Here is a 25,719-nt window from a genome sequence, read left to right on the forward strand (position 1 = left end):
TGTCCATGATGCCCTGCTGGAACTCGGGGCACCTCTATGTTGCAAGAAGGGCTCCACCTGGCGGCCTGGGGGTATTGGCTGGGATGAATGGCCGGCCATATCCCACAAGAGTTAAATAAAAAGGAGGAAATGTCTTTGTATACAAAGCAAAAGAAGGGCAATTGTACTATCAGAAACAAAGCCAGTAAGCAAGAAAATCTGCAGCCTGCATTTGTGACTAACATTAAATGCCTTTGGCGCTCTAGTTAACAAGCAAATATGCTCCATAAACAAAGTTTATTTTACAAAGCATATCAGAGGTGTATGTATGTCTGCAAAGAACTGCAAAAACCAACTGTTTAACTTATTTTGAATATGTTGCCTTTTCAAATGTGCTTAAAATTAGTCCTGGGTTAGAATTCATAACATTTTTAATTTCATATATTTTATAGAATGCAGACTTTTCAAAGAAGTGCATTAAAACATTTTTGAAAATTAAAATAAAATGTTCTTGAGCAATATGCTATTGCTTTCCTTTGCTTACAAAACTGATATGAATAATGTGTCAGTGAAACATGTTGTCCCATTTGACTCACCAAAATCATTTTGCTATAGAATGACATTCGTCATTCTTTAATCAAATATAGCTAGATTGTCTAATCCTAAGCACTGGGATATATTCTCTAAAGGGACAGAAGCACTGACTAACTATTTTCTAACGATTTTAGACTCAATCGCTCCCCTCAAGATACACTGCAAAAAGGGAAGACCAGTTCCATGGCTTAATGACACTACACACCAGCGGCGTAATGAAAGTACACACCAGCTGCGCCGTGCCTGTAGAATTGTTGAATGCCACTGGAAGAAAGATAGGTTAGCTGTATCTAAGCATATTTTTAAGAATTTAACAATTTCCAGGGTGCAGTTGAGAAATCTAAATATGATTATTTCACTCTCATTCTGGGGTCTTATTTAATGCAATTAATGTGGCTATTTATTCCCATTCACAGACGGAATTAAATAGTGCTGTTCTTTCATGTGAACAGTTTCTTTCAGTTTTGTCAGCAAAAGTGATACTATCCGCTTTGGCATTGTTCCTACTGGTTATGTACTTCCGGTTGTTAATCATGGCATTGTCTTGGAATCTTTTGATGTTGTTTCGCTTTCACAGCCAAAGAGTACTATTGACACACTTAAACTTACTTTTAGTCCTCTTGATGTTATTCCACCACACATCTTAGTTGAAGCTTTAGATGTTCTGGGCCCATTTTTGTCATTTTATCAATGTTTGTGCCCTTATTTTTTAAACATACAGTAGTGCAACCTTGTCTAAAAAAAGACAGATTTAGATAACGGAGTGTTAGCTAATTTTCGCCCGAATTCCCAATTGCCATTTCTTGTTAATATATTAGAAAGAATTATTCATAACCAATTGGTGCATCATCTTAATTCCAAGCTTTCTCCAGCTTTTGATACCATTGACTATGAGATCTTGCTGTTGAAGACTGAACCTCTGGTGTGGAGTATAGGGGCTGCTCTTAGCTGGTTCAGGTCATATCTCACTGGGAGACACTTTTCAGTATATTTCAAATCCTGTTTCTTACCTACTGCTCCTGTTAAATGTGGTGTTTCTCAGGGATCCATTTTAGGTCCTATTTTATTTTCTAGTTTATATATTTTAGGGAAATTTAGAATTTCGTTTCACTGTTATGCTGATGATACACAGGTTTATATTCCTGTTTGTAACCTCACAATTAATCAGCTGTACAATTGTCTTATTGAAATAAAATCCTGGATGGCTGACAATTTTCAATAAATCAATCTCAATCAAAATAAAATGGAAGTGCTGATAGCTGGTCCCCGTCCCAAAACTCAGATTGGTTTTGAAATGCACGTCTCTTTCGCAGACATCGTATTCTTGGTGTCATTTTTGACAATAGACTCTCTTTTGAGAAACAGATGAATTCTGCAGTAAAGAGTTGCTTTTTCCAGCTTCATCTTTTAGCTAAGGTCAAACCTTTTTATCTCCTAGGGATCTTGAGAAAGTTACTCATGCTTTTATCTTTTCTTGGCTTGATTACTGTAACTCGTTGTATTCTGGGATCAGCAAATCCCTGATATGCAGGTTGCAGTTCATTTAGAATGCTACTGGCCGTTTTGTGGTTGGGGCAAGAAAGTTTGATTCTGTTTCTCCAATATTACATGTATCTTCTTTATACTGGCTGCCTGTTAGTTTCAGAACAGACTTTAAAATTTTGTTGCTAGCTTTTAAATCATTACATGGGTATGCTCCTGCCTATTTATCTGAATTGTCTGTTTTACACCAGCCATCTACTGGTCAGTTGTCTTTTATGGTACCTCACACCAAGTGTAAAACTAAGGGGGACAGGGATTTTGCAGCTGCTGTACCTCATCTATGGAACTCTTCACCTCATTACATTAAGGAGTCACCTTCAATTGAACTTTCCAAAAGTAGACTGAAGACCCATTTCTATTGTCTACCTTTCAGTGACATTCACTCATACTGATGGATGTCCTACTCTTAGTTATCTTCTTTCTTTTCTTTAACTTACCACTTTTTGTATCTCATTTTATTGTACTTTATTTCTTTTTATTTATGTTCATTGTATGTTTTAATGCAAAGCACATTAGCTACAGCATTATTGATTTTGTTTTAAATGTGCTCTATAAATAAATTGACATTGACTTACAGTATAAAGTCAAATTTAGCCTGAAAGCTGTCTGTTGACCGATTGCCTAATTCAAGTGTAACTTTTTCAAACTCAGTTTGCTCTTTGTGAAACAGACAGGAACGCATGAAGCAGGTTAGCTTAATACGAATTCAGACCATATGCAAAAAGGGAAATTTAGTGTGTGTGTTTAAAATCACTGGAAATACCTGCAAAAAGTTGTATCTTGCTGCAAAGTTAAATTTAAAAATAAGTTGAGTCAGTTCTCAATTTTTTTGACCACAGCTGTAATAAATAATAACATCTTTTATGCAACAGTTTCCAGTGACATATCATTTACTAGCTGAATAAACTGGGAAAACTAAAAGTAGTCTTTTAGTAATTTGTTGAGATGCCAAGGCAGTAATTGCATTATATAGAGACATGGAAGAAATTAAGCCTAGAATATGGGTAAAACTGTCTGTCCACAGGAGTGGTATTAAAATTAAATTTTCTGCTTGTCCTTTTAATATTTTTGGCTAAAAGTCTGAAATAAATCTTATTTTAGGTCACAACATAAATATTCATCTATTATATTAACTTGCTGAAGGGAAATCCAATGGAAAACAGGCATTTTGCAAATTTTAGCCGATAATTTGAAAAAGACACTTGGTAGCTTTTTGCTAAGTCTGTAAATAGTTATCTCTAGGAAAAGATGGATAAATGAGAAGGATTTGTAAAGACTGAAATGGAAGTATTTCATTTCAGAATACAAAGGAAAACACCACTGCAGGTGGAAAGCATTGAAAGTGAAAGTGTGGTTGCACCACAGATTCATCCACTGACTAAGAAGTATGAATTTTCTCTCCATGTTTACATTGCATATCCAAATTAGTAGCATGTCAGTTAATTGGCAAATCTAAATTGTATATGTTTTTTGTATATGAATGGGCCCTGCAATGCACTGGTACACGATGAAGGGTTATTAACTGCTTTGTGTCTGATGCTGAAGGAATAAACTACAACCTGGAATTGGTTTAAGCAGACCTAAACATGCTTTTGCTGTGTGTATATGTAAAAGAATAAAAAACTTAGCCACACGGGATGCACAAACCAGTGTGTTTCTTTGTGCTGGTCCCAAGCCCGGATAAATGGGGAGGGTTACGTCAGGAAGGGCATCCGGTGTAAACTTTTGCCATATCAATATGCGCACAACAATACAAATTTCTATACCGGATCGGTTGAGCTCTGGCTTAACAACGACCGCCACCATAACCGTTAGTCAACATGGTGGTGGCGGAAATTGGGCTACTGTTGGCCGAAGAAGAAGAAGGAGAAGAAGAGGGAGGAAACATGTCCGAAGGCAGGAGGAGAGGAGGAAGGTAAAGAGAGTGGAACTGAAGGTAGGAAGTTTGAATGTTGGCAGTATGACTGGTAAGGGGAGAGAGTTAGCAGATATGATGGAGAGAAGGAAGGTTGATATATTATGCATGCAAGAGACTAAATGGAAGGGGAGTAAGGCCAGGTGGATTGGAGGTGGATTCAAATTGTTCTATTATGGTGTGGATAGGAGGAGAAAAGGAGTAGGGATTATTCTGAAGGAAATGTATAGCAAGAGTGTTTTGGAGGTGAAAAGAGTGTCTGACAGAGTGATGAGTATGAAGATGGAAACTGGAGGTGTGATGATGAATGTTGTTAGTGCATATGCCCCGCAAGTTGGGTGTGCAATGGATGAGAAAGAAGATTTTTGGAGTGAGTTGGATGAAGTGATGAACAGTGTACCCAAGGGACAGAAAGTGGTGATTGGAGCGGATTTCAATGGACATGTTGGTGAAGGGAACAAAGGAGACCAGGAGGTGATGGATAGGTATGGTGTCAAGGAGAGGAATGAAGAAGGTCAGAAGATAGTGGATTTTGCCAAAAGGATGGACATGGTTGTGGTGAATATGTATTTTAAGAAGAGGGAGGAACATAGGGTGATGTAGAAGAGTGGAGGAAGATGCACACGGGTAGATTACATCCTATGCAGAAGAGCTGATCTGAAGGAGATTAAAGACTGCAAAGTGGTGGCAGGGGAAAGTGTAGTTAAGCAGCATAGGATGGTGGTCTGTAGGATGACGTTGGAGATCAAGATGAGGAACAGAGTGAGGGCAGAGCCAGGGATCAGATTGTAGCCGTTGAAAAAGGAAGACTGCAAGGTTGAGTTTAGGGAGAATGTGAGACAGGCACTGGGTGGTAGTGAAGAATTACCAGACAGTTGGGAAACTACAGCAGATGTAGTAAGGGTGACAGCAAGAAGGGTGCTTGGCGTGACATCTGGACAGAGGAAGGAGTAAAAGAAAACCTGGTGGTGGAATGGGGAAGTACAGGAGAGTATACAGAGGAAGAGGATGGCAAAGAAGAAGTGGGATAGTCAGAGAGATGCAGAAAGTAGACAAGAGTACAAGGAGATAAGACGCAAGGTGAAGAGAGAGGTGGCAAAGGCTAAAGAAAAAGCGTATGATGAGTTGTATGAGAGGTTGGACACTAAGGAGGGAGAAAAGGACATGTACTGATTGGCTAGACAGAGGGAGTGAGCTGGGAAAGGGTGATAAAGGATAAAAATGGAAATGTACTCACAAGCGAGGAGAGTGTGTTGAGCAGATGGAAAGAGTACTTTGAGAGGCTTATGAATGAAGAGAACGAGAGAGAGATGAGGTTGGATGATGTGGAGATAGTGAATCAGGAAGTGCAACAGATTAGCAAGGAGGAAGTAAGGACAGCTATGAAGAGGATGAAGAATGGAAAAGTCATTGGTCCAGATGATATACCTGTGGAAGCATGGAGGTGTTTAGGAGAGATGGCAGTGGAATTTTTAACCAGATTGTTTAATGGAATCTTGGAAAGTGAGAGGATGCCTGAGGAGTGGAGAAGAAGTGTACGGGTGCCAATATTTAAGAATAAGGGGGATGTGCAGGACTGTTGTAACTACAGGAGGATAAAATTGATGAGCCACCGCATGAAGTTATGGGAAGGAGTAGTGGAAGCTAGGTTAAGAAGTGAGGTGATGATTAGTGACCTGCAGTATGGTTTCATGCCAAGAAAGAGCACCACAGACGCGATGGAGAAGTACAGAGAAGGCCACAAGAAGTTGCATTGCGTCTTTGTGGACCTGGAGAAAGCATATGACAGGGTGGCTCGTGAGGAGTTGTGATATTATATGAGGAAGTCAGGAGTGGCAGAGAAGTATGTAAGAGTTGTACAGGATATGTACGAGGGAAGTGTGACTGTGGTGAGGTCTGCAGTAGAAGTGACGGATGCATTCAAGGTTGAGGTGGGATTACATCAGAGAGAGTAATCTCTCTGGAGAGGTGGAGATATGCTCTAGAGAGGAGAGGAATGAAGGCCAGTAGGAACAATACAGATTATATATGTGTAAATGAGAGGGAGGTCAGTGGAATGGTGAGGATGCAAGGAGTAGAGTTGGCGAAGGTGGATGAGTATAAATATTTGGGATCAGTACAGAGTATTGGGGATTGTGGAAGAGAGGAGAAAAACAGAGTGCAGGTAGGGTGGAAAAGAGTGTCAGGAGTGATTTGTGACAGACAGATATCAGCAAGAGTGAAAGGGAAGGTCTACAGGATGGTAGTGAGACCAGCTATGTTATTTGGGTTGAAGACAGTGGCACTGACCCAAAAGCAGGAGACAGAGCTGGACATAGAAGAGTTAAAGATGCTAAGATTTGCATTGGGTGTGACGAGGATGGACAGGATTAGAAATGAGTACATTAGAGGGTCAGCTCAAGTTGGACAGTTGGGAGACAAAGTCAGAGAGGCAAGATTGCGTTGGTTTGGACACGTGCAGAGGAGAGATGCTGAGTATATTGGGAGAAGGATGCTAAGGACAGAGCTGCCAGGGAAAAGGAAAAGAGGAAGGCCTAAGAGAAGGTTTATGGATGTGGTGAGAGAGGACATGAAGGTGATGGGTGTGACAGAACAAGATGCAGAGGACAGAAAGATATGGAAGAAGATGATCTGCTGTGGCAACCCCTAACGGAAGCGGCCGAAAGAAGAAGATGTGTAAAAGAATAAATGTAAAAATATTTTGATATCTTCTGTCCTAAATGTATTTTCAGCACCATTCCTTGAAATCCAAACTGACCAATTACACAAGTATATATTTATACTGCATACAGTATCTCACAAAAGTGAGTACACCCCTCACATTTTTGTAAATATTTTATTATATCTTTTCATGGGACAACACTGAAGATATGATACTTTGATACAATGTAAAGTAGTCAGTGTACAGCTTGTATGACAGTGTAAATTTGCTGTCCCCTCAAAATAACTCAACACACAACCATTAATGTCTAAACCGCTGGCAACAAAAGTGAGTACACCCCTAAGTGAAAAATGTCCAAATTGTGCCCAAAGTGTCAATATTTTGTGTGGCCACCATTCTTTTCCAGCACTGCCTTAACTCTCTTGGGCATGGAGTTCACACGAGCTTCACAGGTTGCCACTGGAATCCTCTTCCACTCCTCCATGACGACATCACGGAGCTGGTAGATGTTAGAGACCTTGCGCTCCTCCACCTTCCGTTTGAGGATGCCCCACAGATGCTCAATAGGGTTTAGGTCTGGAGACATGCTTGGCCAGTCCAGCACCTTTACCCTCAGTTTCTTTAGCAAGGCAGTAGTTGTCTTGGAGGTGTGTTTGGGGTCGTTATCATGTTGGAATACTGCCCTGCAGCGAAGTTTCCGAAGGGAGGGGATCATGCTCTGCTTCAGTATGTCACAGTACATGTTGGAATTCATTCCTCAGTGCCGGCACCACTCATGAAGCCCCAAACCATGACACTCCCACCACTATGCTCGACTGTAGGCAAGACACACTTGTCTTTGTACTCCTCACCTGGTTGCCGCCACACACGCTTGACACCATCTGAACAAAATAAGTATATCTTGGTCTCATCAGACCACAGTAATCCATGTCCTTAGTCTGCTTGTCTTCAGCAAACTGTTTGCAGGCTTTCTTGTGCATCATCTTTAGAAGAGGCTTCCTTCTGGGATGACAGCCATGCAGACCAATTTGATGCAGTTTGCGCCGTATGGTCTGAGCACTGACAGGCAGACCCCCCACCCCTTCAACCTCTGCAGCAATACTGGCAGCACTCATACATCTATTTTCAAAAGACAACCTCTGGATATGACACTGAGCATGTGCACTAAACTTCTTTGGTCGACCAGGGCGAGGCCTGTTCTGAATGGAACCTGTCCTGTTAAACCGCTGTATGGTCTTGGCCGCCGTGTTGCAGCTCAGTTTCAGAGTGTTGGCAATCTTCTTATAGCCTACGCCATCTTTATGTAGAGCAACAATTCTTTTTTTCAGATCCTCAGAGAGTTCTTTGCCATGAGGTGCCATGTTGAACTTATTCAACTTATTCAGTATGAACACGGGCTTTCATTTGTTGGACATGTTCATTTGGCTTGAGATGTGACGTTCTACCTTCCTTTACTAGGGTTGCTACAAAAACTGTGTGTAATTCAGTAAGCAAGTGATAATGATGAATGTGCATGTTTGTAAAAACCTACAGCAATGTTCCTAATATGGAAATATCTACAGATTACAGCAGCTGGGAATGAAATAACAGAAAAAAAGTAAAACGTTTCTGGGGCTATCTGTAGATGAATCACCTAGAAGTAGGTTAATTTAGGCCACCTAATTGAAATGGTTGGTGTGCATTGAACTTACACACCTCTGTTTTTGGTGTATGTTAAGGTGAGACAACAAAAGTGAACATATGATACTACATTACACACACACACACACACACACATATATATATATATATATATATATATATATATATATATATATATATATATATATATATATATATATATATAGTATACAATATTTACTGTACTGGCACGAGACAAAAACAGAGAATACATCTTATCATTAATTGAAGCAAACTATACCATCTGCTACCAAAATAAAACTTGTATCATAAACCTTGGCTCCAAACACCTGGAACTCAATATGTTATTAGATCTATAATCAGGCATGCGATACACAGCACTAATAGTTTTTATCACCAAGCAATACATGTAAAGAGTATCTAAACACTGATTGACTGACAGCTAACCATTACCATCATGTCATATGAATGTAACTGTAGTATTTTACAAATTGAAAACTGAAATAATTTGTCATATCTTGTGCACTGTTTTCAATACCATGTGTTGAATATCTATCCATATATATATATATATATATATATATATATATATATATATATATATATATATATATATATACCAATATATTGTGCATTCCTCAATGTTTTCATTGGGATCAATAAATGATATAAATGTCTCTCTCTTTTCTATGGTATACTGTATTATATAATGGCTATCACTTTATTTTTTGCTCCAATAATAAACTCACTGCTATTAAGAACTGCTTTCACATATCTGAAATTGAGAGAAGACATTAAGACAAGAATTTCAAAGTACTTGATACAACTGACATATAAAAATCGGAACCTGAATTTTCCTTCATTATTTTCCCACCCTAAAAACAATGTGTGATCAATGTGTTAATATTCCACTAGATAAACCAGATCTCAACTACTGAATCACATTTCACTCAGGACAAAACTGAGCCTGAAAAGATTCTCCAGCAAGTTAATTTACATATGCATGAAGCAGTTAAGTCATTCAATTTGAAAAAGGCCAAATGACACTATAAAACCTGTGAAAAATGTCAGTATCACTCTCTTCCAGTAGTTGGAGTGCAGAGGTTGCAACTCAGAAAACTAATGACATTAAGGATACTGCATATTTCACACTTACATTACAAAGAAACATTAAAGGCTATTCTGTTATTTTATGCTATGATTTTTGACAAATGAAAGTAGTGGCTCTAAAATTTATAGTTGCAGCCCCTAACAACAGGTCCTGGATTGAAGCTTCAGAACTTGGTATTCATCACAGCATATAGAACAAGTAGAACGGATCTCACTTCCTATACAATAGCTCATAAGAGATACAATACATTCAGATTGTCATTAGGTGTCTTTTAAGAATACCAACCTTGGATCACAAAGGAAGTCTGTGCTTTCACCATCTGCTCTCCAGACTAGCCACTCCCTGAATGAAGGATGGCAGAACATCCGTGTCTTGTCTCTCCTTTTAATCAAAAAGCATGACAGCCCTTCCATCCGCTGCTGAAAATCCTCCCAATTCAATTCTCCACTTACAGAGCCTGCATTAATAGCCTGAAATATCTGTTCATCTGTCATAGGATGAAGAGAGGCCAAGGTCACGTTAAGGACTGGTAGGGTCCTTTCAAAGGCTGAGTTGGTGATGAACTTCATGTTGCACTGCAGGAGGTACAGCTCTGAAAGGGACACAGGTACCACCTTGTAGCTGGAGCTTTTAATGACCAAATGTCCCTTTTCAAAAAGGTCCAGTGTTAGCTTCAAATACAGATAGGAGCCCTGGCTACGGGAGATCAAGTGGCTGCCAACTTTGCTAACAGTGATGGGATCTGCCTTGCCATTCAATGATATGTTGTTCAATATTTCCTTGCTGCTGTTAATACGGTGCTGGATGTAGGTATTTAAGTCATTGTTTATGTCTTTGTTATCTGGGAAATCATCTAAAGAAATCCTGGAAAATGGTAATAAACTGGTGATCTCCTAAAAGAAAAAAAAATCATAAACAAAATGTTACTTAATGACAATCCTTGAACCAAGATTTCTTTTTTCTTTCTTCTCCTAAGTTCTTTGCTTTATTTAGACTAAGACCTATAATGAAACTTACCTGAGGAATTAGGTTTTATGACCAAGTGGAATTGCTTTTCTGTTGAAAACAATGAATCACAGCAAAGGTCACAGTGAGTTGGTTTATCAGTTATCCTTTATTATAGGCGCTCTAAAAAGAATGCCTGAATTATTCAGCACAAGTACTTGCATGCGTGATGTGAGCTAAAACCCTTTCCTCCTCCTTTTTCCAAGTTGCAGGTGATTATAGCTCCTCTACTTATTAATTTATTATGTGGAAAATGGGGCTATGGAACAGTATTGCAACATATATTTACATTATTATTATTCTGAAAAGAACAAAATTGTGTGATTTTGTATACTCCGAGATTGCAGCATTCTTGTTTTTATATTTACTTTGGCTTTGTCTAAATAACCATAAAAATATCTGATATTCAAAGTTAGCATGAAATCTCTCATATCACTGTGTATCTTTTATTTCAACTACTGAATTTGATTGAAAGGGCAATCGTAGGGTTCAGCTAGTTAGGTCTAATGCTTCTCCACAGTTCTAGGTTCATTTTCTCTTTTATGTCTCAATGGAAATAATATTAATCAAGATGAAAGCAGTTCAAAGGAATGACTTATGAAAATGTCCGATCTTGGAATGTAGACTGTCTGCCTGTTAGACTGGGGCAAAAGCAGCACCCACTTTTAAATGAGGAATACATTAAAAATGAGCCATGAGCATGCAATGGTTACTTCTTTTTTCTACCTTGTGTAGAATTTTCAGATTGTAGTGTGGCATGTGGGGAAGTGACCTGCCATGCCAGTAAAAACACTGAACATTTAAATTAGATCAATGTAATATTGATCTCTCTCATTAAAAATCTCACAGAGCATAAATGATAAAAGTACAAAACATGTAGATCTTGTGCCGGGCTGCCGGGGCCCTTGCCCAGCCAGGATGCCCCTATGATAGAAGGACTGGGGGAGAGGATAAATCCAGGGCAATACCTCCCCTGGAACACGAGAGGGCAATTCCCCCTGGATTACATTGGGACCACAGGTTTTGAGCCACACCTGGAAGTCCTGCCGGAAGAGGATCTGAGAGCACCTGGAGCACTTTCAGGTGCACTATAAAAGAGTCTGCCTCACTCCGTTTGAGGAGCCAGAGAAAGGAGGGGGTGGACAAAGCTTGCTGGGAGAGGAGTGGAGGTGGCAGAAGAAGAGAAGAGAGAGAAGAAAGGACCATGTTTGGTTTTCTTGTCTTTTGTTTTATTTTACTGTGCTCTGTAGTGGGGAGCGAAGAGAAAGCACTGCCACACAGAATAAAACGTGTGCTGGACAGTATTTGCATCTGCCTGTCTGTGCCACGTAGGGTGGCTGGTACGCCCCCTGGGCATCACAATCTCAAATTGTTAAGTTATTTAAGAGATGTTCAAGTATATTAAAGACTTTAATTGTTAATATTCCCACAAACCTGGTGCTCCTAATTTCTTCCATTTTCAGGAGCAGCACACTCAGAATATTGTGCTGAGATATTTTTGATGTGGTAACGTATTAGCAGCTGGAAGCTAAAACTGAAATTGATTAGAGGCACTTCCTGTGTAGGGCTGAGACTGCAGTTGTCTAACGTGGATGAGAAATAGTCTTGTCTAACTTAACTAGTATTCTTTTGTTAACTTTAAATGTGTAAATATGAATACTTGCTACGCAGGATCAACTATACCTTTAATACAGATAATGTTCTCAAAAATGACACCTGTATCTAGCTGCTGGGTTGTAATTAACAACGACAGCATTTCAAACCACCTTAACAAAACTGCATTGGTTGGGTGTCTGCAAAATGGCAATTTTCTAACTTCTTACAGAACTCTCATTTACTTAAATTATTTCTATATTTCACATTTTTAATAATCAGTGTGTCTGTAGTGCATCTGCATGTACATGCTGCTGCAGTATTAGTGTGCTCCCTGTGATGGGCTAATGTGCAATATTAGGAGGATTCTTACCTAACATGCATTACAGATAAACTAGGCTACACAGAATGGTATTGTCGGGGTTTGAAAATAGACTTTATCGATAAAATTGAGCAAAAAAAATGAAATTCACATTTCTATTTTACAATGCAATATTAAATCAACTACTGTATATTAGAGAAATGTTATAAAAAGCTTCTTTATCAACACAAGTCTACTGCCTTTAGTACCGACACTGGACTCACTAATTTGATCTCGATAGCCAGATATAGTGTTGACAAATATGAATACTTTCAAATTTCAAGCCTATGCCATCTTATGTTATAACTTCTGATTTTATTCATTCATTTTTGCTCCATAAAAAAATAAACAAAATATGGATCTGTGAGATTTCTGTTTATGAATATGCCAGAAAATAAACTATATGATAAATACCCAATGCTGTCCATTAAACTCTTAGTATTTACAGTACTTTCTAAGTGATACATTTTACTAAAGGAATGTAAAATACAGCATTGAACACACTGCATGTCGGCTTCCAACTGACATCAAAACTATAAATCACTTCAGTCCTTCAAAGGCTGCTAAAATGTGTGTTTATGAATGGCTGGAAAAATTTAACAGCTTGTATAAATGTGGATAGAAGAATTGTGCTGGTTCTCAGCTTTTAAACAATTCTGGTGTGACACAGTATGACTGCATCACTGCCATTGTTGTTTACTTTCCCATTTGCGAAGAGCCCTACTGCTGTGACCGAGGCTCTAGTGTTCAGGCTAACACTCAGCCTAAATGATAAGCTGTTTTTAGTTGAAGTTCACAAATAAGCACAATACCTTGAGCTGCATCGATGTAAGAAACCCCCTGACATTCAGGAAGAAGCTTCACCATCTGATTTATTGTGGGCAGTGGGAAAAGAACATGAATTCTCAAGGTCATAACTTGCTAAAACTGCATGCTAGCACTTGGTGTGGCCTTGTGCGTGCAACTAAAGAAATGGTATTGTACTTACGTGCTCTGGAGTGATGACTGCCATACAAATCAATGCACAAAATGAAAATCTAACTAAATGAACATGGCCATGACAAACCAGAACCTATTTAGAAAAATCCTAGTAAAAAGGAAGCGTTATTGTTTAAAGTGACCATTTTAAATAAAATATTTGCAGTTTCTAATGTGAAAAAGGTAGTACTTGATCAGCATCATTTTATAAAATAAAAGGAAATGAATACAACTACAGCGCTGTCTTAGAGGTGCTCCTTTAGGAGTCAAAAAAAGTACATTTATTATCACAATCTGATTGTCTTTTAAGACAGGGCTCCTAATTATGTCTACTTATTCAGAATTCTGTCAGGGTACCAAATATTTTCTGTTTAACATTTATTTAAGTCAAAGGTGTAATATTTCATGGCAAACAAAAAAAGTTTGCATATTACCAACACAGCCCCAGCACAATTACTTTCAAAAATTTGACAAAATAGCTATAAAGAAGAAAATACCAAGGCATATCTCAAACATTATAAACAGAATCATGGAAGTATTATTAGACAAAAATAATTGCAGAAAGCGTGGTTCTTTTTCTCAGACTTGCAGTGCAGTCTCATTTTAAAATGGTAGGACATATAATTTCCAGTAAAAAGAAACTGAAATAACCATTATTTTTAACTGATTTCAAAATCAAAGAGCAATTTTATGAGGGAAAGTGGTATCTTAGTAATCACTTACCAGTAGATTTACTCGTACAGTAACTATTAACTTCAGCCACAATGGAAACTTGGAAATAATTTTGGTTATAAAAGAAGCAATGGTGTCCCCATAATCTGGCTTATGAAATTCAGCTTCATTTAGGCCATCAATCAAAATGATGTGGTCTTCCTCAGGAATCTTCTTTTCTGGAATATTATGAAGCCAGAAAGCAAATATTTTACTAACCACAGAACACATCTGACTGATGAACTATTTTATAAACAACAGATTATATCAAGGCTGTAGTGAAAAAAGATGATTTTTTTCTGTATTTTTGTTTCTCGTAAGACCACAATGTCAGAATAAAGAATATTCAACTTCACCTCAAAATAAAGGCCCAGAACATGCCAACTTGCTGCTTTTGAACTCTTACAAATTAAAAAACAGAAAAAAGAATGGTGGTAACTGAATGTAAGAGGACCTCAGAAACTTCATTGATAGACCATTCAGCCCCACTGTCCTGCTGGCACATAGATGTCTGAACTCCACTTCTGCTCCCATAACGTTTTTTTCTCATTTTATTTTGGACTCTTTTGTGTAAAGGCCATTTATTTCACAAAAAATTGCCCTCCTCTTAATACTATAACCAATCCTTGATTTTAGTCTTCATAAGTCATAAATAGATATTCAATGTTTTTTCCTTTATCACAATAGAGTTAATTCTTAGAATGTTAATTTATGTGCAGATTGCAATTTAATGTCAAATCTACAGAGAAAACAAAAACCTCTGTAATGTGATAAATAAAAGGATACACAATAATGAAATTTTGTGCAAATATGTCCAAGTTAGGATTTCTGCACCTCCTCTTATGTTAAAGGGAACTGAGTTGGCAAGAGATTGCCAGGAGTGAAGCACTAAAGGAATGGAACAGGGCAGTGTAAAATCCTCCCAAAACCTCTATGTGAGAGAGAGAGAGATAGAGAGGGAATGTAAGAGAAGTAGCAATTTAACATGTCAGAGTAGGTCCACAGAAGTATAGAAAACAGAACCGCCGATGTGTGTGTGTGTGTGTGTGCATGTGTGAGAAATACAGAGTGAGTGTTGCAGCCAGAGGAGATGAGTGACAAGATTCCTTCAGGACATAAGTAGGCAGGTGACCCAACTGATGCCAGGGGTACTTAACTATCAAAGTAAAGGTAAACGAACCATACAAGGCCGGAATGCATCTGTATGACTTTCTAATGAGAAGGTAACACTACAAAATTCTGAGCAAATGAACCTGCAGCTTGTTTGATATTTTTCAAAACAAAGTTATTTCTTCAAGAACATGGTATGTATACATTTGCCACACAAAAATGTGTTCTAAAGTTAAGTGTTTTCTGTAAGTTTTAAAAAATGCATACCCTGTCCTGGCATTTTATAATGGAAGCCACAGAGCAAGGGAAAAATATCAAAAAATACGGAACTTATTATTTCCGGTGGAATTAAAGAAATAGTGCACCCAAAAGTTATATATTTTTAATATGTTACTTATTCTTATGTTGTCTGTAGTGATAGCTAAGAAAAAATTTTAATCTCATGCTTTCAGGCATAATGGAGATATCAAAGATTCTGATACAGTACGAGTCTATGATGACCAACACTGAAAAACAGCACAGATTTTCAATAAGTGTACCAAAAATTCTCACGCCGCATAATCCATATGCCAAGTCGTCCACACATATTTTTAGTAACATATTGTTAAATAAACTACATCTGGAAAACGCTTTTGTGAATGAACACGGATCACATTCAGATGCACCTAAGCATCTGAACTAAAGACCTGCCTCTCCTCCTCATAATTTGGTCAGGAGTGCAGCTAACTAACAGCTGATTCATTAGTTAACATTGTGCTTCACATGGAATCAACTAAAAGCGTGCACTGAGAGATATGTAAAACTAAAGATTAAAAGTTAAAGAAAAGCGAATGAAAACATTATCAGGAAGACAAAAAAATATCTTGTTATTGTGTGCATTCAAGATGCTTCAACAAGCAGAATGTCACTTTACCTGTGCAGTTTCACAGACAGCGAATATATAATTTCTAGGTGACCCAGTTGTGGCTCACCGCTATGAATAAAATGTAATGATGTGAGACAAGTCTCCAATTCAAATGCTCATTTGAGTCTGAATGCGTTTCATTTTCATTCCCAAGAAGAGTTTAGGGTATAGTGAGCATACAACTGGATGACTTGATATGTGGAATACGTGACACATATGCAATGTGAGATTTTTTCATGGCCATTTTTGCCAAGTTTTCTATTGTCCAGCCTTGGTCACCACAGACTCTTATTATATCAGAAACCATTACCTGTTATGCATGAAAACATGATATTAAAATTTTTTCCATCACTACAAACTACATGGGGTTAGTAACATGTGAAATAAAATATTTCTTTGAGTATATGACTTCTTTATGGGAGGCCAATACTCTTCTGCTCAATCATAGAGTGTAGTACAGTAGATGGCATCTGACATCATGTAGTCAGACCACGTTACTCCTTTACATGAACAGGCTGCTGTTGAAATGATAGAGAAGAGGAACTCGACACTGGCAGAATATAAAATTAAACAGAAAAAATACAGGTGTGTAGCAATAATGTGAAAATGCTACAGAGAGAGATGTGACTAATAAAAATCTCTTATCTATTACCATAAAGAAGCAGAAATAGCCTTGAAAGTAGCATCATGTAACTTGAGGTACAACTGCTTTAAATTCTTGAAAATGTGAAGATGGATATTTGAAAAAGCTTTAAAAATTCGATTTAAAAATATAGAGTGTTAGAAGAACATTAACATTTTTAGCTCAGTACAGTTTTAACAGAATAAAGATTCAATATTGCTGCCTATTGCTTTTAGAGTGAATAGTGACGATTAGTTAAGTTAGCATTATAGTATAAACAAACTTACTGTCAAGCACATTTTCAAGATAAATACACATGTTCTTAGTTAAAATGTTTGATCTGGACAGAGTGATACAACCATCCAGAAACAGAAGTCTATAAACAAGCAAGGGTTAAGGAACTGTGAGAGTTTTCTTAATTGAGCTTGATATAAATTGTAATAATTGGGGAAGAAAAAGTTGGAAACTTGAAATTGTAAAGCTTTTAATAATGAATTCTAAAACCAAACTAAGTCTTTTCTTTAAACTAACTCAAAAGTCAGATAAGAAGCCCTGGCAACCCAATGTCCTTAACTAAGGTGGTGACTGTAAAGTAACAAAACTGGATGCACAACAGCAGTAAAGCAATAGTAAACCATCCTTGACTTAAGAGTGCCACTAACATAAACAAAGAATTCAACTAACAAATGCAAAACATAAAATAAATAATTATTTCAGGTAAACAAAGTATGCAAAAAATATTCAGACTGTTTCAAAATGGTCTTAGATGGTTGTAGCTCCCGACCACATTCAAAGATGACCCAACCATTATAATTTGATGAGATAAAGAATAAAAGTAAAATTTAAGCACGCCACCTCATAAACTATTCTAAGGAGAATAACCACTTTTGTTTAGTGGTGAAGGTGATCCTTCTCAAAGGCATTGTCTCATTTTGATCAGAGGGAATGAAGAGTAAGTTAATGTAAAAGGGCTGCTGACCTGATAAGCCCTGCTTAACATACCTTTTCTTAAATTTGCAAGAGGCTCCAAAATTCCTCTCCTGAAAGCTGCCATGGGATCCTGGACACAAGACCTCAGGCTCAGCATACTCTGCAGATGGGTCTCCTTCAGCAGCAGCTCCCTGTATGCTGCCAGCTGATGGGCTCGACAGAGTAGAGCAGCTATGCTATGGACAAATTCTGGCACTAGGCAAGTGTATGTGTTGTCCGCTTGGCAGTAGTGGTAAGCAACAACCTGTATGTGATAAGACAAAAAAAAAAGAACAGAACATAAAATTATATTTGTCTGAGCAATATGCAAAAGCTACTTTCATTTAGGAAAGAAGAATCATATAACACTAGAAAAATCTTTCAGACTTTCCATTTATTGAACCTGCTTAAACTAATCTAGGATCATAGAAAGGCTCAGCCTATCCCAGGCACCGATGGCATCATCTGTATTTACCATCTAACTAAAATATCTTCTCCAAATTATATTTCAGTTCTATATTTCAGTTCAATTTTGTAGTCGTGGTCTGCAAGTATGCACTAAACTCTTTCCTTTTGCAAAGGAAAAGCCAAATTGCAGGACTGAAGCATGGATTTCTGCCCTGAACAACATGGCTAACAGTGTGACCTCAATTAATGTATAAATCAGGAAAAACTGACTTCAAAAAAGGTGTATGAAAATAGTAAAACAATTGTTTATTTAAGTCCACAATAGCCAGAAAACAGGCAGGCAGCCATTAATAAATAGGCCAACAGGAGCAGGGAAAAGTATCCAAAAAGTATAGTACAATAATCATATCTGTAAAACCAAGCCAAAGATCAATAACTGCAAAAATCAACAAAACACAGAAACAGCTTGAATGGAGGCTTTTCCAAAGGTACTTAAGTACAATTCTGAAATGAAGAGTCACCAACAAAACTCACACTCTTGTTTCTGTTGAACTGCCTCATGTATTCTGTCTGGAAACAGACACTTCAAAGAGGGGCAAAGTCAAAAGACAGACCTTCAGCGTTACCTGACAATGTATTTTCCCATCCTCACATCGGGACACATACCCTGTGTAATGCCTGAAAAAAAATTGCAAAAAAACAAGTGGGCAAAAGTATCCTTCTATGTAATGCTCCGTGACTCACTCTTTGTGAGAGGGCGAGAAGCAAGGAAAATGTTATGACCATGGTGAAGAGTCATCGCTCCTCTGCACTAGCAAGAACCATTTGAGGTGGTCTGGGCATCTAGTGAGAAATGATGCCTGTTGCCCTCAGTGGGATATGTTCCAAGGTATGTTCACTGAGAAAGATCTTGAGGTATGCCTAGGACAATTTGATGAGATTCTGTCTCACATTTGGCTTGGGAACACCTAAGAATTCCTCAGACTGTAACTACAGTAAGAGAACTCTGGCTTGGCCAACTTAACCTGCTGTCACAGTGAGGCACATTAAGGACATCAGAAAATGTTTTCAATTGATTGACTGATCATGCATTAAGAATGACCACTGCATGTGTGTGTAGGGATGGGAATTGATAAGATTTTCACGATTTCGATTCCATTTTTGATTCTGTTTAACAATTCGATTCTTTATCGATTCTCCTATCGATTCTTATTTTTAAAAAAGGAGAACACACAGGTCGATTAGCTTAGAACTTTGTTTTATATCTTATCTTTGAACAAGACAGAAATTTAGGAGTAGCATGACCTTACAAACCCAACAGTGAGATCTTAAGAGATTCACAGCCTACGGCTCCTCGATGGGGTGCCACGGGGTCCCCAGAAAAAAATTTGTAAATGTAAAATAATAATAAAATAAATATTCTTCTGTAGCAACAACAAAGTATAACATAAATAATTCTGTGGCAATTACACAAGAATGTCCAGTAACATTTACACTCTCCTTTTTAAAAATATATATGAGCTGAGCACTCAAAAATAAAACTACATCAGCCAGCAACAAATACAATCAACTCAAGTCCAATGGAACTGTGCACTGTGCAATTCTGCAACCATCAACTATGGAGAATTAACAATTCTTTTGCAGAAATATAAGCATATCTGCTTTTTCAGGAAGGAATTTTTACTTTTCCCCGCCTCTGTGAAAGGAGAAGCTACCGGTAGACTGCAGCGAGAACTGCCAGCATCTAAGCCAGCCAGACTCTGTCTGTCTCTCTCGTCATGGTCATCTAAATGCAATGCACAGTCATAGCAGGTTTTGCAATAAGGCAAATCGCGCTAACATAATATGCAATGTTAGTTGATTAGTTACCTGCCGTATTAACGGGAGAGGACGTGCAAACGTTACCGCTGCTGCTGGGTTGAGATTCACTAGTCCGGAGCGGATCAAAAACACGACATTCATTTAAGGTTATCGCGTGAGCAAATGCTTTTGCATATTCGTAGTGTTTCCTCCCTTTGATGAAATATCTACTTTGCAAGTATTGCAAGTTGCCCTGTTGTCATCCTTTCTTGTAAAGTATAACCAAACTTTTGAGTGTTTGTGCCGCTTAGGCGCCATGTTTCCTGCTGGGTAAATGACGCTACGCAACGTGGTGACATCATTCGAGGCGACTGGAATCGATAGGGGAATCGTTTGCAAAAATGGCAAACAATTCCATGGAATTGAAACAGTGGGAACCGGTTCTCAACAAGAACCAGTTTTCGATTCTCATCCCTATGTGTGTGTTTCTCATACTTGTATAGATTTGGTGAATTTCAGCAGGTTTCACTCCTTCTGCCCAAAGAATTCTCACCACAGAGCATTGTTCAACAATGGTGCAATCCCACAGTGGAGTGTCCATGTTCATTTGACCTTGACTTCGACCAGACTAATGCCAGAACCCTGTGCTTTGCATGTTCAAACTACCCATAATCCACATCAAACATCACATCAGCTTCTATACATTGCGGTTACCACTGAATTTTCAAATTGCCTTTACTTTTTGATTTACCCTTGTACATATACATATATATGTAAATTTCTTGCTTGGTATTTTGTTGTGAACCCTTCCTTTGTTTAGTAAGATTTTTTGTAGACTATTTTGGTTTTTGCCTTTTAGGTTTTATTTCTTGAATCCAGTTTCATTCTTGTCTTTGTTTCTTTTCGAGTTTATAAATAAAAGAATCACTAATTTTAGGGCAAGAGGTTGTTAACAATTTTCCTGTCTTCCTTTCATTTTTTTTAATTTAAAGCCTTACTTTGTTTTGTTTGGCCTGTACTGGTCAGAATCATGTATGCAGAGTTTGGGGCCAGGCTAGTAGTGTTAGTAGGCCATATCTGGAACTTTGTGGACTAACTTTGGAGATAACTGGGTTCTGAGTTTTATGGATTTCAGATCGTAACAATGTAACAACATAATTCTATAAAGTGCAAATACTGTGCATAGTTCTTACTCTGTATCTTTACATTTTGGATAATGCAGAAAAGAGGAAAGGGCTCTAAGTGTTTCTGCATTTTTGAAGACTGTATTTAAATGACTGTGTTTCAATTAAAAGTACAATTCCACTATCTTGCTACATGGAGCTCTTTATAATGCCTCAATAAAATAACAGAAGAGTATGACAAAAATCATACATAAAGGAACACTTCCGTAAAGTTGACAGTAATAATTTCTTTATTTTTAATATTGAGCATCTTGCAGTCTTGTGAGCTGTAAAGCAATGATAACCACATTTTCCAAAACTGCATGATACTCTTCCAAATTCTCCCATCTATCAACTACCTGTCTCTCTCCAAACAAATTACATTTTGAGATGACCAGAACACATTTGCCCCTTTCACACTGCACATTCTGCTACTAACTCAGGGCCTCATTTTTCACCCCGCATACTAATTTCATAATTTAGAATACAAATTACTTTTTGGTTGGGTTATTTTTAAAAGATAGAAAGTCTGCCTTAAAATTGTTTAAAACTACCAGCCACCATAAAACTGTAACAAGTGATAATAACTATCAGACACCAACATCAGATGAAAATATTCTTAGCAGTTTTACATAAGACTCTCACACACTAGACTCAGTGTATCTCATGTCTGTTGTCCAACCAGTAATTTTAAGTCACTTCCACTAAAATAAATAAAGTAGAATACTCTGTGATGAAAGCCCTGCAAACTCTCAAGTCTGTAGTGCTTTTAGCTTATAGCTGATTATACTTTCTAAGTCACAATTGACAGTTTGCCTCTTGTTTAACCTGTTAATGACTACTTAAAAAAATATAGGTTGTATTTTATACTCCACTCCTTTGTCATCTTGAGGGTTTCCCTTTATTTTAGTATGTGTGTGAGTTCAGTCATTTCCCCCCAGATCTACTGCATCTGTAAATAAAGCATACACTTTGGGGACTGCAGTATCATCACCAAATGATGTTTTTTAATTGTTGGTAAAGCATCGCTTATCTAAACCCAGTCATACTTTGCACTAGGTAGTTAATGAATAAATATTTTCTCTTTGGTTTTTACATATATTTTTTAATTTGAGGCATTAGTCTCTTTTTAGCATGCTCATGTTTTACCAAAAAATAAATTGTCAATCACAATTATTTTAATATATAAAGAATTGTTTATTCAAAACAATTAAGGCACCATATCATTCAAAACCATCTTGTTTGGCCTCTCTATAGACCACATCCTATGCACTACATCTTTGTGGGCCTCTTAACCCATCTACGTTTTCAAAGAATCACCTTAGTCTGTTCCTACACTGCACAACACTTAGTGTGAAAGAGATACGTGTTTTATGTTCATCTTTCTTTCCACCTTACTGTGATCTAAAACTCCTAACATTATTCCATGATCTTAGACTTCACCAAATTACTTTCTATTGTCTACACCTATACATGTAATGCCCTCATTCTTTTCAGACCCAAATGGAATCCCAGTCATACAAATACTTTTACTTATTGCTTGTTTTAAAACATATTTGGAATAAATTACAGCATACCATAACTGTTAAAAATAATTATATTCAATAAATCCAAACTTACCCTTTAAGCTTCAGTGTTATAGTTTTGCTTAAATTAGCTGTGGTTTACACTAAGCTAACAATGGTTTACATTTACTAGGGTTAGCTAGTCCACCGATTTTCAATTCACACGTTTTTCAGTCAACTAGTGTTTTTGGTGTTTTGCAATGGAATAAGAAGAATGCACGTTCAAGGTTTATATACTGTATATACTAGCTTATTAAAGGATAGCTTGACATCATAAATGTTCTTTGGCCCTAGTAATTTATTTCTTTAGGTTTTGTTAAATTGTTGTGGGACTGTGGCAATTATCTCCGAATACTTTAGTATGACCTAAAAATGCCAAGTAGCTACTGTTATATTAATGGCTTCTTACCAGAAAAAAACTTTAGAAAAATATTAATTAAGCATGCAGTAGTAAAGATATAATCACCACTGAAATATGCTATTTTGCTTCAGAACTGCTTGCTGCAATCACATAAAATAAAAAAATGAACAGTAAACATTATATTATTCAGTATTTGTTAATTCAATATTATGAAAAATCAAAATGTAGTCTACTTTTACAGTTCTTTGCCTTTTTTCGCCATACAAGCAGGCTGTTGTTGCTTGGAGCTGTCAGAGCCACCAGACCTCCGATATTAACAGAGGTGTTTGTATTTTCATTGTATTGTGACACTGTGTGATTTCCATTTCCCTCCCAGTTCAGCAGCATTTTGAAGTGCCTACAGACATATTTTTCCCCTTTCTGAAGTTGACCCAAATCTATTCATCCTATTTCTCTAATGTATTCTGTCCTTGCCAAAACATTTATAACAAGGTCATTCTTCACTTGAAGACACAAATCACGAATAACAGGGACCCTTGAAAAGATGAGTTGTGATGTCACATTTTTTAAATAAAAGGCTGAAACAACAGCAACTGCAATAGAAGAGTTCTCCTAAAGGACTACACCAGGTGGGAAAACAAAGGCCAAAGAATAAAAAAAAAATTAAATCAATAAGCTGGTCTTTGTCTTCAGCTGCACTGCAGGTACAGAAGAGATGATCAATAGAAAGAAACGTAAACCAGATTTCTCAATACTTTATTAAATGCTTCTTTTTAAACTCCCCTTCCATAAAAAGTCCACTTTTATCATTAAATTGTCCAAATGTGAGACAACAGTGTAATAAAAATCAGAATCCCATTGAGACTAAGTTGACATGAACTTTCCAGACTGTGTTATATTTGTGTCCTAATTTCCATGTACCTTGTGGAGCTGACACAGATAGACTGGTTTAAGGCACAATCAGCAGCCCAAAATCTAGAGCAATGAGTCAAAAATAGGTTATGTACGACTGTAGCTGCAAGGTCTGAGTAAAGGCATTCAAGAAGCACATCGTTATCTTAGATTTTTTCTTTTTTAGCATTTTAACCTAGATAATAAGATCTGTTGATTCATTCTGTAGCCAGCTTGTCCAGTTTTGGGTCATGGGGGACATTAAGATATGTATGCAAATATCTTCTTAACCTACAGTATAATGAAGTTACTGAAATGATAAAATATTGCTTCATACAATACATATTCATTAGCTACAGTATACATAATAACAAAGCTGAACAGAAGCAAAAAATATAAATCAGCCACACATAGTTTTATTTTGATCATACTGATAGCACACACCCAGAAAAGCTTTTTCTTTCCCTTTGGTAACTTGTGCAGCATTTTCAGCATTAAAATAACTACAAAGCAGAAGATAGAGGCAGGTTAAACCCTTGTTTGTTGTGTACGTGTATACCCATAACCCACTTGGAGCTAACCTATGCAGGACTCAACACGTCACTAGAAGTAGAAGCTCCATAAAATATAAGGTCTCCTCCTTTTCTCTTCAATGACAGAATATTCTAAAGGTATCCCCATGCCCAAAATAAATGCAAGGGAAGCCAAAGTACTAAAAAATATTCTTTATAAATAAAATACAACACAAGAAAAGGAATAACATTTTATCAAATAACAGGTTTTATATATGTTTTGGGTTATTTTATTGGTTCTTAACTATGTAGTGTCTGTTACTGTGGACGTCTGATCATTTTGAAGCTTACTGAAAAAACTTATTTTTCTCATCTTTTGTTTCTTAGTTTATACAACGTAGAGTTATGTGACACGTGACTGTAATCACTCTGTCAATCATGCCACAGGGACACTATAAATGCAGTGAGTATAACATTAGAAATTATCCCTTGGTGAATAACACTCCTTCAATTTGAGGTCTAGTGATATTAGTTTCAATTCCAAGCAGACCCTGGAATCAGGTTTTGTGCCTCGGTTATTGATCTCTTTTTGACTTCAGTTTCTGATTCTGGTTTTGCTCTCATGTTTTACCTGACTTTTTTGCTTGTCTTTTTCAGGCTTTGACCTTTTTACCCTCCTGATTTTGTTTATTTGTTTCACTTAACCATCGCCTGGTTATATTTTTCCTCACAATAATCCATTGATACCAGCTTGTCATAAAAAGCACAAATACAAACAAAATATACAACTAAACACACAAAACAAAATCTTAGCTGCCCAATTGTATGTAGGTTATACAAGGCCTGGCACCTGTGACTGCCCTGGATAGTGCTTTATGCATTTTCCAAAAGTATTGCCAAATCCTCTTTAACTCTCCTTCCAACATTTCTGTCCATCTTTTTTTATTTTTCAACCCGTTCCTCTTTTCCTCCCACCCTGGGAACTCTTGCCCTACTCACTACCTGACTATAGGTTCAGTGAGCCTATAATCCTATCTAGGAACCACTTCTAAAATACAAACCCTGCCAGAAATGGCTTTAAGTGTCCTTGCTCCTCCACACTAGCTAAATTAGGATAACTATTTCTGTTTGTGCACCTCCCCTTAAATATCTCATGGCCTGATTCCTGTCCAGTAATACCTGAAATTGTCTTCAGTCCCTAGCCTGACCAGCCCCCCTCAATAGACAGCTTATGCTCACTTTTACTGAAAAAGGAAAGAACACTTTAAATATGTAAGTGTGTCAAATGAAAAGCTTCAGCCAAATAAATCAAACTTACCCAG

At 37.3% G+C, this 25,719-nt stretch overlaps 1 protein-coding gene across 4 annotated transcripts in view; it reads right to left on the reverse strand.

Annotated features, from left to right (window-relative positions):
- Positions 1 to 25,719, reverse strand: part of LOC114655440 (protein TANC1-like) — a 569,281-nt gene that overhangs the window by 87,026 nt on the left and 456,536 nt on the right. For all 4 annotated transcript variants that reach the window (XM_051930575.1, XM_028806429.2, XM_051930574.1 and 1 more), the window contains 3 exons: positions 17,731 to 17,962; positions 14,105 to 14,271; positions 9,730 to 10,337 (listed from right to left, as the gene is read on the reverse strand). In XM_051930575.1, coding sequence (XP_051786535.1) covers positions 9,730 to 10,337; positions 14,105 to 14,271; positions 17,731 to 17,962 — 1,007 coding nt within the window. The remainder of the gene's footprint in view (positions 1 to 9,729; positions 10,338 to 14,104; positions 14,272 to 17,730; positions 17,963 to 25,719) is intronic.

The sequence above is a fragment of the Erpetoichthys calabaricus genome, chromosome 8 (assembly GCF_900747795.2).
Source record: "Erpetoichthys calabaricus chromosome 8, fErpCal1.3, whole genome shotgun sequence".
Lineage (NCBI taxonomy): Eukaryota > Metazoa > Chordata > Cladistia > Polypteriformes > Polypteridae > Erpetoichthys > Erpetoichthys calabaricus.